Here is a 15,119-nt window from a genome sequence, read left to right on the forward strand (position 1 = left end):
CAAAATATCTGCTGCTGTACAACAAATCGTCCGGGAAAAATGCTCCGAAAAGTGGTGAATATCGCAGTGAGTTCCTCAATTTGTCCTTGTGAATGCTAGAAACGAATCCCTACAGCATATTAATAGTTTCTTTCAATAAAATATGCAAATCCGAAATGAAATAATCGACATTAAAATTCTGTATGCGGCTATTTTTATAGCCGTTAGGACCGCCCATTAGTGAAAAAGCTACAAACGAAATCAGGTAGGAACAAGCCTCTCAACAAAACTTGAATCAGTTTGGGTTGTATCGCCACTGCGAGCAGATGTGTTTTGTGTCGTCTGCACGCTTTCGACAAGAGCGATTACGTCACAGCTGCCAGTCATTAGCATTGGGAAAAAACAACGGTGGAGAGCATTGCACAAGATCAGCCGTTCTAATGGCTCTAAAAGTTTTCTAAAAAACTATTAGGATTTGTTGTTTCCAAATCGTAGGGAAATATCCTCAGTTTACTACAAATCAAGAACAGTTTGCTTAGATTTGTGCACTTTTCGCTGTGTGAAACTCACAGTAATCGAGATCAAGTGAAGCCTTCTTTGTTTTTGCGAAAAATGTTCCAGAGTTTAATGTCGTAGAGAATTACGCAATTTGACTTTTCTGAATGCTAGAAACGAGTCCCTTCAGCATATTGATAGTTTCTTTCAATAAATTATGCAAATCCGAAATGAAATAATCAACATTAAAATTCGGAATGCGGCTATTTTTATAGCCGTTAGGACCGCCCATTACTGAAAAAACTACAAACGAAATCAGATAAAAGGAAATCTCTTAACAAAAATTGAATCAGTTCTATCGCCCCTATGAGCAGATGTGTTTTGTGTCGTCTGCACAGCTAGTTTCGCTTTCGACAAGAGCGAATTCGTCACAGCTGCCAGTCATTAGCATTGGGAAAAAAACAACGGTGGAGAGCATTGCACAATATCAGCCGTTCTAATGGCTCTAAAAGTTTTCTAAAGAGCTATTAGGATTTGTTGTTCGCAAATCGTAGGGAAATATCCTCAGTTTACTGCAAATCAAGAACAGTTTGCTTAGATTTGTGCACTTTTCGCTGTGTGAAATTCACAGTAATCGAGATCAAGTGAAGCTTTCTTTGTTTTTGCGAAAAATGTGAAAAAGGGGAATGCGTGCATAGTTCATACAATTGATATTCGGAAGTGTTAAGGAACATGTCAGTTGTTTTCGTATTCACGACATCCAGTTATGTCTCTGACATTACCCACCCGCCTTTTTTGATATAATTTATCTCTTGTTTTGTATGAGAATACTTGAAAATTTCTAAGATTTAGGATTTATAGTGTCGTTAATAAAGTAAATTATATGAGTTGCAGTTCCGTTTAACTTACAAAGTGCATACCTAAGAAATTGTTGTTAGACTGATTCGACGCGTTCTTTGTGTGCACTTGTTACTAATATATGCAATTTCTACTGTATTCTTAAAAAAACGACCGTTTCGAGATATACACTTTATAATACACTTTTTTTTATAGAATTCAATCTCTTCTTTTTTTTATTTGAAATGATAAGAGAGCTATTGTTCTCCAACAAAAAACTTTTGTTCACTCATTCTTCCAGAAGAACTAATCCTTTTGAACCGTTCGCGAACGAATTAAAAAAAATTCCAAAACTGTGTTTGAACTAGTGACGGTCAAACACAGTTTTGGAATTTTGACGGGATTATGTTTTGTTTTGCGACTGCAAATTAAAAATTGAAAAATGACGAAAACGTGCCTGTTAAAAACGTGTTCCACGGTAAAAAAATTGCTCTGTATGCGATTCCAGCATCAAGGAGAGATTTTTGTACAAATCTGTTCAGTGTGAGGCGACTTGCAATTTTAAAATTCAAACGATGAACCTCTGATGAGCTTTTAAACTGTAAACAAACCATTATGAAAGCATCACAAGTGAATTCTTCTCTATAGAGTAGGCATCAAGAAAGAGAAAATGAACCAAAAATATGGACTTAAAATTTAAAAAAGCGTATGAAAGATAAATAGTAAAATAATTAATAATTAATAGATACAATTCAAGCAATAGGTATTTTATTCCGTCATTGAAAAATAAAAACGATCCAAAATAAAGGTCGAAGCAATTCAACGAAGCTTACATCTAAGGATGGCATTATATATTGGATTTAGAGATTAATTGATTAATTATGGTTCAGACTGATCAAATTTGTTAGCTTACGCATGTCAAATCAAAATAAAATTTTGGTGTGTCCGAACAATATAAAATTTTATCCGAAATTTTCAAATATATTGAGCAGATTTCAATCATTCGCTTGATGATAATACGTGAATAATGCTTTTTACGCATATTTGTAAGGTTCTAGTAATCGTTTAAACTCAGGTATATTGAGAAATTTGTCCAAACATTTTCAAAGTATATGGAATTTTTTTAAAGCTCCACCATTTCACTATCTCGTGATAAACAGGCTAATTTGACTCTTCAATAGTGCCTAGATAGATTATAAATACTATAATGCATAGGTTAGGTTGCTTCTTGCATTTTAGAGCTAAAGCAATATTCCATAATAAATATATTCTGAAAAAAACTATAATGAAAACAGTAAATTGTATTGACACAATGACGCTAAAATGAAATGTAGAGGCGCTGCTTGTTTGGAGATGATACCTTCAGCAAGAGTTGTCAAATCGGTAGGAAATTTTCTATTTACTCCACCTTTTCAACGTTTTCTTATAAAAACGGACAAATTCATTATAAAAATCATTCAGCAGTGGAAGAAAAAGTTTGTACTCTGAGGTGGTAATGCTGATCTTAATTTATTGTGCGAAATCTAACATTTATTTAGAATGAAGCATTACACTTGGTTTAATACCTTTTTTCAAATGCCCGGAAATAACAAATAAAGTATCCAAAATAAATGGTACCCGATCACTGAATATTCTGGTACTGACGAAATCAACACTACAGCGGGTTCTGTTCAAAAAAATGTTGGTCCGAATAAACCTAACCTTACTCAATTTCTGAAGATATTCCATGTTTAATCGTAGTTCAAACTAGAACAAGTAGAAGTAATCACTTTGAAATCGTTTTTCTTCTACTCCGAGTTTACTTTTATTGCTGATATCTCTTTTTATTTTTGAATAAATAAAAAAATCATTGCAAATCACTACAGCCGATATGAAAATTTTCGAAAGAATCCTCCTTTTCTTGGCACCATTTTTCATTATTTTGTCGCTACTCGTAATTTAATTTTGAGACAATGTACCAGTTAGCCTTATACATGAAATACACAGAGATTTTTTCATTATAATTACAAAAGTTTATCTACAGATTGTGTACAAGCAAACGCTTGAAAAATTTCTTTACTATCTCAAATGGAGTGAAAACGGATCGGCCTCCTTAAATTTCCACTTCAGAAATGTGGTCGTATTATTCTAAACAGAATTTTGTGGTATCTTACAACCACAATATTATGCACATTATTCTTCTTTTCAGTGCTCGAACCGAATAAATGAAATCAAAAATATCCAAACAATAATTGACATTTTCATTATTTTCATTATTGCAATGTATATGGGTTTATATACTTTCTTTGACGGATTGAAATGCGCTAGGCGAAACCTAGTACCACATTGTTAGGATCTCGATCATGTGGTCGAAAGCGATACGTAATGTTACAGGTCAATCGAATCGAATTCAAAAGTAATAGTTTCGAGAAACTTGATTCAAGATGCATAATGTCAAGTCCAGTTTACTGAGAGAGCTTTGTTTGATCGGACTGGAATTGACGATAATTCTAGAATGAGCCAAACCACCAATTCCACCAGTCACTACACTCTCCATATAATATCATTTGGTAAAAATTAATAATAATCATTTAATACTAATTTTATAGTATGTTCACATTAGCGCTAATATCAAGTGATATACGGATATACTTGATATCCGATGATATCATGTGCGATATCACTTGATATCCCATACAATTTGATGTCAACGCGTATCACCATTTTGGCATGATATACGGGATATCATGTACGATATCATATCGAGTTGTCAAAAATCGCAACTAGCAACACGGATAATGGCATTGAACGCACTTATTTATGAACGTCACTTTGAGAGTGACAATAAACAATCATTATAATTTCGAATTTTATCAACGAATACTGGCGTTCGGAGACCATTAAATGCAAGACTTCAATTTTTGATTGAATTGTAGGAGAGAAAAGCAATATTATTGATCTTACTCCTAATGGGAACATTCAATATGACAACTTGATTGTCAAACGATATCATTTCGATCATATGTGAACACTTCCACGTGATATGCGTATCATCTCGGTATATCAAGTGATATAAGCGCTAATGTGAACATGGTATTATTGAGAGGAATATCAAGTGATAGAGTTACAAAGTTCTATTTTATTCAGTGTGTGCTGTCAGTTAATTTAATTCATCACTACTGGCAGCATTTGCCATCTTGATTCCGTGTGACATTTCGTCAGTAACACACATAGTCAAATGATTTGTTTTTAACTTCGATTAAACACGTACGTACACGAACTCACCCATTACCTCCGACCCTTCTGGAATCTATGCTTACGCACACTAGCACACAAGGTAACTTCTGAGCATACATACGGGCAGTGCTTTGACAGAAATCAGTCAGTCATGTTTTGATGGAAATGAATTACGGAAAGCAGCAAATTCGTGTCTTCGAAATTGAGTGCGTAAAATTTTGTTGGGAAACATCCGTCGATGAAAGTACATTTTTGTAGTTTGCATACTGATAACACCGTGTGCGGGTAGTATCAAGTGACCGCAATTGCTCTCGGTTGGATGAGAACCGAATGTTACTCTTTAGCTGCCTGAAAATTGAAGGAAAATTTTTTGTTTTTGTATCGTCGAAAATTGATTTCGACTTACCCAGGTAGCTTGTGTCGTGTGTTCTCGTGATCTACAGTTTGTTATGATATTTAGAAAGATGTTTTTAAGCTAGTGCGAGAAAGTGCAGTTTTAAAATCAAGTAGCATCGTATTACGTGTAATGGTGGCCAGTGAAATACAGTAGTTTGGTACATCATCAGCTGCAACGAAGTGTGAAGAATTAGGAGGTGCGCGGATTAAATGCGTCTGTCCCACCACCAGTGATTGGAAAGGATTTCGTTTTACCGAAAGGAATACCAGTGCTTAGTTCCCCGAAGGAATTCGGGATTGTCTTCGCGTCAGCGTTACGATTGGAGTTTGGCCATTTGGGAGGTGCATTAGCCAGAAGCTGTCCCTTTTCGAGCGGCTAACCAGCAGTAGCAAAGTGACGAAATCAATTATCGACATCGGGGTGTTTGTGGAATGTGAATTTATTTTCGTGTGTATTGTGAATGTTTATTGAAAACGGCCCTGCTGTCACTAATTACAGCCGTGGCGAGCGTGAATCTGTATACTTTCAAGGATGTCGTAATACCGTGCACCATAGCAGTGTGTGATTGGCGGTATTTAGTGGCAGTGTTTAGTGGAAAACTTTTTGTTGTTTTGTTTTGAATCTTTTGACCTTGCGACAGAGTGTCTGCCGGATTTTGTCCTAAAACCCCTGGAACGTTTGGACGAGTTGGATTAACTATTTTTGGAGCATTGCTGGAGGATCAAATTAAAGTCGAGCCAAAATGACCCGAGCGACGGCGACAACAAAACCCAAACCAGAAAAAGAGAAACGCAGGTGAGTGTCGACGTATTTATTGTCTTGTGGTGTTTTGGGTTTTGAAGCTGGTTGGTCAGTCTCAGTGACACAAAGGCCAATGTTTTCGTTGGTTGCCTACTTTGCGGCGGGAATCTTCGTTTAGAAGTATTTCCAAAAAACTTATCCTATTTTAAAGGGTATTTGGTGTTTAGAACAAAATTTAATGTCCGGGTAGTGAAGAGCAAAATTTTTCAGATGTCAATTTTGAGCAATTGTTGCATCACCAAAATGTCATGCACCAGTCAATGATCATACAATCGGTCAATCAAGGAACAGATCCATTAGCTAGTAAACTTTATCGACCCGAATAGTAGTTTTCTTCTTCTGTATTTCTATGAGATGTGTGCGTGTTTTGAGTTGTGCCTATCACAATAAATTATTTCAGTGTTTTCGATCTTTCAATATTATGCATTCAATTGGCACTACAATAGCACACTAGTTGCTCTAGTCGGTCCGTTAGGGCTCCCACAAACCCCTTGTCAGTTGGACCTGCTCAACCCAGATCAGCTTGCACCGATGATTGCCTCATTTTTTTCTTTGCTGCGAAGCTACAGCATCACCAACGTGACTATTCTAATCGCTTCAATTGCTTCTACCGAACGATCCTGATTCAATACCGGTTCGGATCGGTGCATCTTTGTACCGGTCACTGGGCCGACGACGACGATGACGGCGGTCATCACTTCAACACTCATTTCAATAATGACCTAAATTGGTTACAGCACACTTATCGCAAGTTGTTGTTTGTCCGCCGCTGCTTTCGAGGTGTTCCGCTTATTTTCCGCACAACGCAGTCGTTAGATTATGCAGTTCTCTCGTTTGGTTTTGGGAAGATTTGTTTTCGCGATAGCACCCAATTGGACGGCCGAAATTTGCGGTAAACAAAATAACAACCGTTGAATCAGCAAACATCCTTGGAGATTGGGCTTGGTTGTTGTGATTGGCGATTGGCAAAAGTCCTTCCGGTCACGTAATCAGACACCTTCTAACGCAATGTCCCTTGTTTGGATCATCTTCCAAGAGGGGTGACACAGCTTGCATATTCAATAGCTCATATTGTCTATATGTTGGAGAGAAAACCGCAAATTTGCAACTCGATTAAGGGAAAACGCGGTTGGATCGTTCTCAATCGAATAGTTTGTGCCCGTAAATGTCTCAGTAATGAATAGCTATTTGCAGTTAACAGTGCAACCAGATTCGATTGAATAATTCCCCTAGAAGTTGTGCCACGAATGGACGAGTTCTCATCTTCAGCTGCCATCACTTTCGATATGACGCAAGTTGTCCGTGAACAATTATACCGATATTCATTCTATTATTCGAGGTAACAGAACCCTAGTACATATTTAGGTCGTTTCGATAAAATATGACTTTGTGTCTAGTAAACTAAAAGTGTTTTGGATTTAAAAGTAAAAAACTTTGAACACCAAAAACTGCACTCTTTTCATATACAGAACAGAAACTGCTAATGCACTGATGAGTTGAAGACGAAACAGTGAAACACACTCAGGTTAGGTTTTAGAGTGAAGTACGCGATATTTTATGTGAATTTTCAAAGTTTTTGAAAAAAAAAATTTTTTTTTCGAGATTACATCAGATCTCCACGTTTCATGCATTTCTAAGATATTATGCGTAACAAAAATTTCGATTTTGAAAATCCAGTTCCAGTCTATTTATTTTTCACACAAATTTTTCGTCGAGATAAGACCAGATCTCAATGTTTCATGAATTTCAACGGTTTTTTAACGCGGATCTCCGAAGTTATGCGGATCTCTGAAGTTACGCGTTTTTTTACTCGGATTTTCGAAGCTACGTGTTTTTTATGCGGACTTCCGAAGTTACGCGGTTTTTTATGCAAATTTCCTCGGGTTTTCCAAGCTTCGTGGTTTTATTTATTCAAATTCCCGAGGTTAAGTGTTTTTTTACGCGGATTTTTGAAGCTACGCGATTTTTTACGCTAATTTTCGAAGCTACGTGTTTTTTTTTACTCGGATTTCCAAAGTTACTTGCTTTTTTATGTGGTTTTCCGAAGCTACGTGGGTTTTTAAGCGAATTTCCGAAGTTACGTGTTTTTTACGCGGATTTCCGAAAGTTACGCGGATCTTCGAAGTTACGCAGTTTTCTACTCGGATTTTCGAATCTACGTGATTTTTTTATGCGAATTTCCGAAGTTACGCGGTTTTTATGCAAATTTTCGAAGTTACGCGTTTTTTATGTGGATTTCCAAAAGTTACGCGGCTTTTTATGCGGATTTCCGAAATTACACGTTTTTTTTTACGCGGATCTTCGAAGTTACGCGGTTGTTTTTACTCGGATTTTCAAAGCTACGTGGTTTTTTTTCATGCGGATTTCCGAAGTAACGCGGTGTTTTATGCAAATTTCCGAAGTTATGCGTTTTTTATGCGGATTTCCGAAGTTACGCGGTTTATTTTAATCGGATTTTCGGAGCCACGTGGTTTTTTTACTCGGATTTTCCAAGCTACGTCGTTTTTTTACTCGAATTTTCCAAGTTACTTGGTTTATTACGTGGTTTTCCGAAGCTACGTGGTTTTTTATGCGGATTTCCGAAGTTACGCGGTTTTTTATGCAAATTTCCTCGGGTTTTCCAAGCTACGTGGTTTTATTTATTCAAATTCCCGAGGTTAAGTGTTTTTTACGCAAATTTTAGAAGCTACGCGATTTTTTACGCTAATTTTCGAAGCTACGTGTTTTTTTTACTCGGATTTCCAAAGTTACTTGCTTTTTTATGTGGTTTTCTGAAGCTACGTGGGTTTTTATGCGAATTTCCGAGGTAATGTGATTTTTTATGCAAATTTCCGAAGTTACGTGTTTTTTTACGCGGATTTCCGAAAGTTACGCGGTTTTTTATGCGGATTTCCGAAATTACACGTTTTTTTACGCGGATCTTCGAAGTTACGCAGTTTTTTACTCGGATTTTCGAATCTACGTGATTTTTTTTATGCTGATTTCCGAAGTAACGCGGTTTTTACGCAAATTTCCGAAGTTACGCGTTTTTTATGTGGATTTCCGAAGTTACGCGGTTTATTTTACTCGGATTTTCGAAGCCACGAGGTTTGTTTACTCGGATTTTCCGAGCTACGTGGTTTTTTTACTCGGATTACCGAAGTTACTTGTTTTTTTACGTGGTTTGCCGAAGCTAAGTGTTTTTTATGCGAATTTCCGAAGTTACGCGGTTTTTATGCAAATTTTCGAAGTTACGCGTTTTTTATGTGGATTTCCGAAGTTACGTGTTTTTTTACGCGGATTTCCAAAAATTACGCGGCTTTTTATGCGGATTTCCGAAATTACACGTTTTTTTTACGCGGATCTTCGAAGTTACGCGGTTGTTTTTACTCGGATTTTCAAAGCTACGTGGTTTTTTTTTCATGCGGATTTCCGAAGTAACGCGGTTTTTTACGCAAATTTCCGAAGTTATGCGTTTTTTATGCGGATTTCCGAAGTTACGCGGTTTATTTTAATCGGATTTTCAAAGCCACGTGGTTTTTTTACTCGGATTTTCCAAGATACGTCGTTTTTTTTACTCGAATTTTCCAAGTTACTTGGTTTATTACGTGGTTTTCCGAAGCTACGTGTTTTTTTATGCGGATTTCCGAAGTTACGCGGTTTTTATGCAAATTTTCGAAGTTACGCGGCTTTTTATGGGGATTTCCGAAATTACACGTTTTTTTTACGCGGATCTTCGAAGTTACGCGGTTGTTTTTACTCGGATTTTAAAAGCTACGTGTTTTTTTCCATGCGGATTTCCGAAGTAACGCGGTTTTTTACGCAAATTTCCGAAGTTACGCGTTTTTTATGCGGATTTCCGAAGTTACGCGGTTTATTTTACTCGAATTTTCGAAGCCACGTGGTTTTTACTCGGATTTTCCAAGCTACGTGGTTTTTTTACTCGAATTTCCTAAGTTACTTGGTTTATTACGTGATTTTCCGAAGCTACGCGGTTTTTTATGCGGATTTCCGAAGTTACGCGGTTTTTATGCAAATTTTCAAAGTTACGCGTTTTTTTGCGGATTTTCGAAGATATGTGTTTTTTTACGCGGGTTCCCGAAGTTACGCGGTTTTTTTTGCAGATTTCCTAGATTCTAAGCCTAAATTTAGCACTTGAACCGAAATTCAAGAATTGCATTTTCAACCTGAGTTCTGGAAATGGATTCTGGAACAGATTTCAAAATCTGGATTCTTAATCTGAATTCTGGACCGGGAACTAAATTCTGAAAAGTAATTCGGACCTATATTCTGAGTCTAAATTTCGGACTTCGGTTCGGAATCTGGATTCTGAATTTGAATTTCAAATATGGATTCCAAAGCTGAAATTTGGAGATGGATTCTGAACCTGGATTCTGAAGAAAGATTTTGATCCTGCATTTTGAAGATGGATTTTGGATTCTGAATCTGCATTTTGGACTTGGATTCGGAACCTGAATTCTACACGGAACCTAGATATTAAACCCAATTTCTGGAGATGGATTCTGGAACTAAACTTTGGATCTGGATTTCGAAGCTGAATTATGGTGATGTATTCTGGACCGGGAACTAAATTATGAACTTTAATTTTGAACCTAGATTCTGAATCTAAATTTCGGAATAAATTACCTAAATTCTGAATCCTGCATCCTGAACTTGAATTTTGAACCTGAATTCTGCAGATGGTTTCTGGAACCTGAATACAGAATTCTGGTCCTAGATTTTCATTCTGAACCTGAAAGATGGATTCTGGAACTGAATTCTCGACCTGGATTCAGAGTCAAAATTTTGAAATTGGATCCGGTACCTGAATTCTGAATTCTGGATTTTGAACTTGAATTCTGAAACTAAAATCTGAAGCTGAATTCTGAATTTGGATTCTCAGGCTCAATTCTGGACCGGGAACTAAAATCTGAACTTTGGAATCTACGTTTTGAGTCTAAATTTCAGACTCGAATTTGGATTACGAAGCTGAATTTTGAAGATGGATTCTGGACCTGGATTCTGAGTCTAAATCTCGGACTTGTATTTAGAACCGGGATTCAAGATCTAAATGCTGGAGATAGATTCTGAATTCTAGACTCAGGTTCTGAACCTGGACTCTGAAAAAGGATTTTGAAGATGGATTTTGGATTCTGAATCTACGTTTTGGACTTGGATTCGGAATCTGAATTCTACACGGAACCTAGTTACTATATCTGAAATCTGGTGTTGAATTCTGGAACTAAATTCTGGATCTGAAATCTGAACCATAATTTTGAAGATGAATTCTGGACCGGGAACTAAATTCTGAACTTAAATTTTGAACCTAGATTCTTGTTCTAAATTTCGGACTTAGATTCCGGAACCTGAATTCTGAATCCTGGACCGGGACTCTGCATCCTGGAATTGAATTTTAAACCTGAATTCTGGAGATGGTTTCTGGAACCTGAATACAGAATTCTGGTCCTGGATTCTGAACCTGAATGGATTACAAAGCTGAATTATAGAGATGGATTCTGGAACTGAATTCTCGACCTGGATTCAGAGTCGAAATTTCGGAATTTGGTTCGGTACTTAAATTCTGAATTCTGGATTTTGAAATTGAATGCTGAATCTGGAATCTGAATTCTGTATTTGGATTTTTAACCTGAATTCTGGACCGGGAACTACATTCTGAACTGCAATTTGGAACCTAGATTCTGACTCTAATTTGAATTTGGATTCCAAAGCTGAATTTTGGAGATAAATTCTGGACCTGGATTTTGAGACTAAATCTCGGACTTGAGTTCAGGAACTGAATTCGGAACCTAAATGCTGGAGATAGATTCTGAACTGAATATTAGACTCAGGTTCTGAAACCAGGATTCTGGAGAATGATTCTGATCCTGAATTTTGGTGATGGATTTGTATTCTGGAGATGAATTTTGGATTCAGAATCTGAATTTTACACGGAATCTAGATACTAAACCTGATATCTGGAGAAGGATTCTGGAACTGGATTCTGGATCTAGATTCCGAATCTGAATGCTGGAGATGTATTCGGTACCGGGAACTGAATTCAGAACTTTTATTTTGAACCTAGATTCTTGGGACTCTGAACCTCCTGGAATTGAATTCTAGACCGGAATTCTGGAGATGGCACTTGAATTCAGAATTCTGGTCCAGGATTTTGAACCTTAATCTTGTACACCCAAATCTCCATTTACGTAATAATCGGCGGTTTGAAAATCGAATCAGGACGAAAAAAAAATTAACGTTATTTGGAATTTTCAACGTGAAATAAGTTTCCCTTATGTATATGTATTATTGTATTTGTATAATGTAATGGATAATTCTGGAACGAACGAAAATCAGTATTTGCAGGAAAAGGATGTACTAACTCTCTTCAGTATCCAAGATGGTGACATTTATAATCCTTAAAAACCATTAAAATACAAGTATTTTCAGAACGGGTTTGATAAGTAGATGTCGGAAACGGTGTTTGAAGTGGTTTGAATTTCCAACAACTATTAATTAAATCCCTTCAGATAGTTTTTATATTCTAAGGGTTTTCACGGAATACCAATACACCGGACCTGCCATCTTGGAATTCAGAACAACCTCAAATATCGTTTTCTGGCATCTACTTAAACCCGTTCCGAAAATACTCGTACTGTAGTATTTTCCATGGAATATTAATAAACCGGAAGTCGCCATCTTGGAATTCAAAACCACTCCAAACATCGTTTTCCGACATCTACTCACCAAACCAGTTCCAAAAATATCCACATGGTAAAAGTTTTAAACAATCAATATACCGGAAGCCGCTATTTTGAATTTCCAAAATACATCAAACACAATTTTCCGGAATCTACTCTTTAAAGCCGTTTCAAAAATACCCATAGTGTAGTAATTTCATTGTATGCAAAAAAAACCCTCTTTTTACTAAGTAGGTTCGTAAAAAAAAGTTTACGTTATTTGGGATTTTGGTCGTAAAAACAGTTACGTAAAACGTGGTAACGTAAAAAAAGTTTTCGTAAACGTAGGTGGTTCCAAAGTTTGGGTTCCAAAGCTGAATTCTAGAGATGGATTCTGGAACTGAGTTCTGGACCTGTATTCAGAGTCAAAATTTCTGAATTGGATTCGGAACGTAAATTCTGAGTTCTGGATTTTGAACCTGAATATTGAATCTCGATCCTGAAGCTGACTTCTGAATCTGGATTCTAAGAGTTAATTCTAGAGATGGATTCTGACACAGAATAATCCTGAAAACAAAATATCAAAATATTCTTTGGAAATGACTTTTACACGCACGGAAAAAGCAATCACTTGTGGATTAAGAGAGTTGGCATCACTGGGAGTGCGATGCGGTGTCCTAGTGCTGCTCTCTCATTATGTTGTTTGATACGTGTAGTTGAAAATTTGGTTGAAATAGTTATGTTGAGTGATAGTGAAGGTGTGAGAAGTATGTGTTTAGTAGGGAGAGTGTTATTTATTGAATCATATTGATCCGCGAAACTAAAGATGCTCAAGCGGCGGATACTGTGAATTTGCCGCCCCAAAATTCAACGATGTCAACCTGTTAACCGATCGAAGCGCCGTCTAGGGTTGGTCTGCAGCGGACCCATTCGCGAGTGTTTTTATTTTATTCTTTCAGTGGTCGTGTTTCATCACGCGTTGCTGACAGCAGAGCGAGCAGGAGAAAAGGGATACTGGTGACATCGGTTCTTATATATTTTTCTTACTTATTATATTGCTCCTGAGTATCGAGAATCAGGTTTTGTTGAGATCATATTGTTTACCAAAACATATCCGGATCTCTTTCCCTCCCTACTAACAAATCTCCTATCCAGTGATGCTCGTGGAGATACAATGGTACCCGCGGTCTCTAGAAACAACGAGTATCGGACTAACATTCCTTCCTTTCCCTAAGTAGCACAGCCTTTGGTCGTAGCCAGCGTCGTTATTGATAATTTAATAGAAAGTTAGGAGTGAGTGGGTATGTACAGTGAAAATGATTTGCTTCTCCCAAGCTTCATTTTCTTGGTTCATTGTACCTTTTCACTCATTCGGTCAATCACGAAGTGCAACTACGGGTGATCTACTTCAGCTCAGCTCAGCTCAGCTCACGGAAAAAGCAATTACTTGTTCTAGAAGTTCTATCACAAAACAATTTCACTATAATTTCTTCCTGTGACACAATTCTTGAACTGTTAATTATTAGATTGGCATTTTCATGGACATTGTGTCCACCAAGTTCGTTATGAATGTATACCAAATTCGTTACTGATACTTTTGGCATGCATCGCAATGCAGTTCGAAAAGTTCTGGATTCTGAGTTGATTATTAATTTCATCGGTTTAGTTTTCGATAAAATTACACAGAAAAAACAAAATCATTTTGGATTCAAATAGCTTTTTCCTTTAAAGTATTCAGCTTGAATTTTTGACTGTATGCAGGGAACACAGTAACCTATCTTGTAACAACATTTGATCCAAATGAAAAATTTTTGATCCAAATTTTAAATTTTTAAAATTCATTTTTTTAGTGTAGAAGTCGATTAGGACTTTTTCCGTGTTTTTATTCGAAAGCTTGACTTATTTTGTAAATATCACTCATACCACTTTTTCTGAATGATTTGGCAGTTTTCGACTACAGGCATTTGAAAAAAACATTGGCAAAAATAGTTTGGCCCTTTTTAAAAGACAGTCTGAAATAATTTTCGATAAAACTTAATGTACCTTCATTTAATTCGAAATGCAAATGAATTAAAGTTTGCAGTGAATATTATTTAAAATAAAAACATTGTATCCTACGAACGGTAGCATTTGGAAAAATCTCGATTAGCCTCTTAGGTCTGATTTTACCGAAATCAAAAGATTTGTTTTTGATGTCGAATGTCTAAGAAATGCATGAAACGTATTATATCGAACAAAACAAAAAGAAGCATCAACTCCCTGGGATTTAGCAAGTTTTCGAATTGAAATGAGAAGTTTGAAGTTTGTTATAAGACATTACATACCAATTGTTGACATGTGCTTCGTTTAGTAATGTTTAACCCGGTTTTATGAAAGTGCACAAAGTTTCCAATAAAAAAGATAATAATCGAGATTTTTCTAAATGCTACCGTTTGTAGGATACAAAGGTTTTAAAATAATATTTACTGCAAATTTTGATTTATCTAAATTTCGAATTAAATGAAGGTAAATTAAATTTTATCGAAAATTATTTCAAGCTGTGTTTTGAAAAGGGTCAAACTTTTTTTACCATTTTTTTCAAATGGCTGTAGTTGAAAACTGACGAAACCTACAGAAAAAAGTTGTATGGGTGATTTTTACAAAATAAGTGTCGTGTTAAAAAAAAACCTCATCGACTTATACACTGAAAAAATCGGTTTTAAAAATTTTGAATTTGGATCAAAAAATTTTGATTTGGA

General features: G+C 36.3%; 1 protein-coding gene across 1 annotated transcript in view; it reads left to right on the top strand.

Moving 5' to 3' along the window:
• The first annotated feature begins 4,651 nt into the window (after nt 1-4,651).
• Nucleotides 4,652-15,119, top strand: part of LOC131438869 (protein similar) — a 403,514-nt gene continuing 393,046 nt past the window's right edge. Inside the window, exon 1 of the mRNA XM_058609248.1 lies at nt 4,652-5,719. Coding sequence (XP_058465231.1) covers nt 5,667-5,719 — 53 coding nt within the window. The 5' untranslated portion in view covers nt 4,652-5,666. The remainder of the gene's footprint in view (nt 5,720-15,119) is intronic.

This window comes from Malaya genurostris, chromosome 1 (assembly GCF_030247185.1).
Source record: "Malaya genurostris strain Urasoe2022 chromosome 1, Malgen_1.1, whole genome shotgun sequence".
Classification (NCBI taxonomy): Eukaryota; Metazoa; Arthropoda; class Insecta; order Diptera; family Culicidae; genus Malaya; species Malaya genurostris.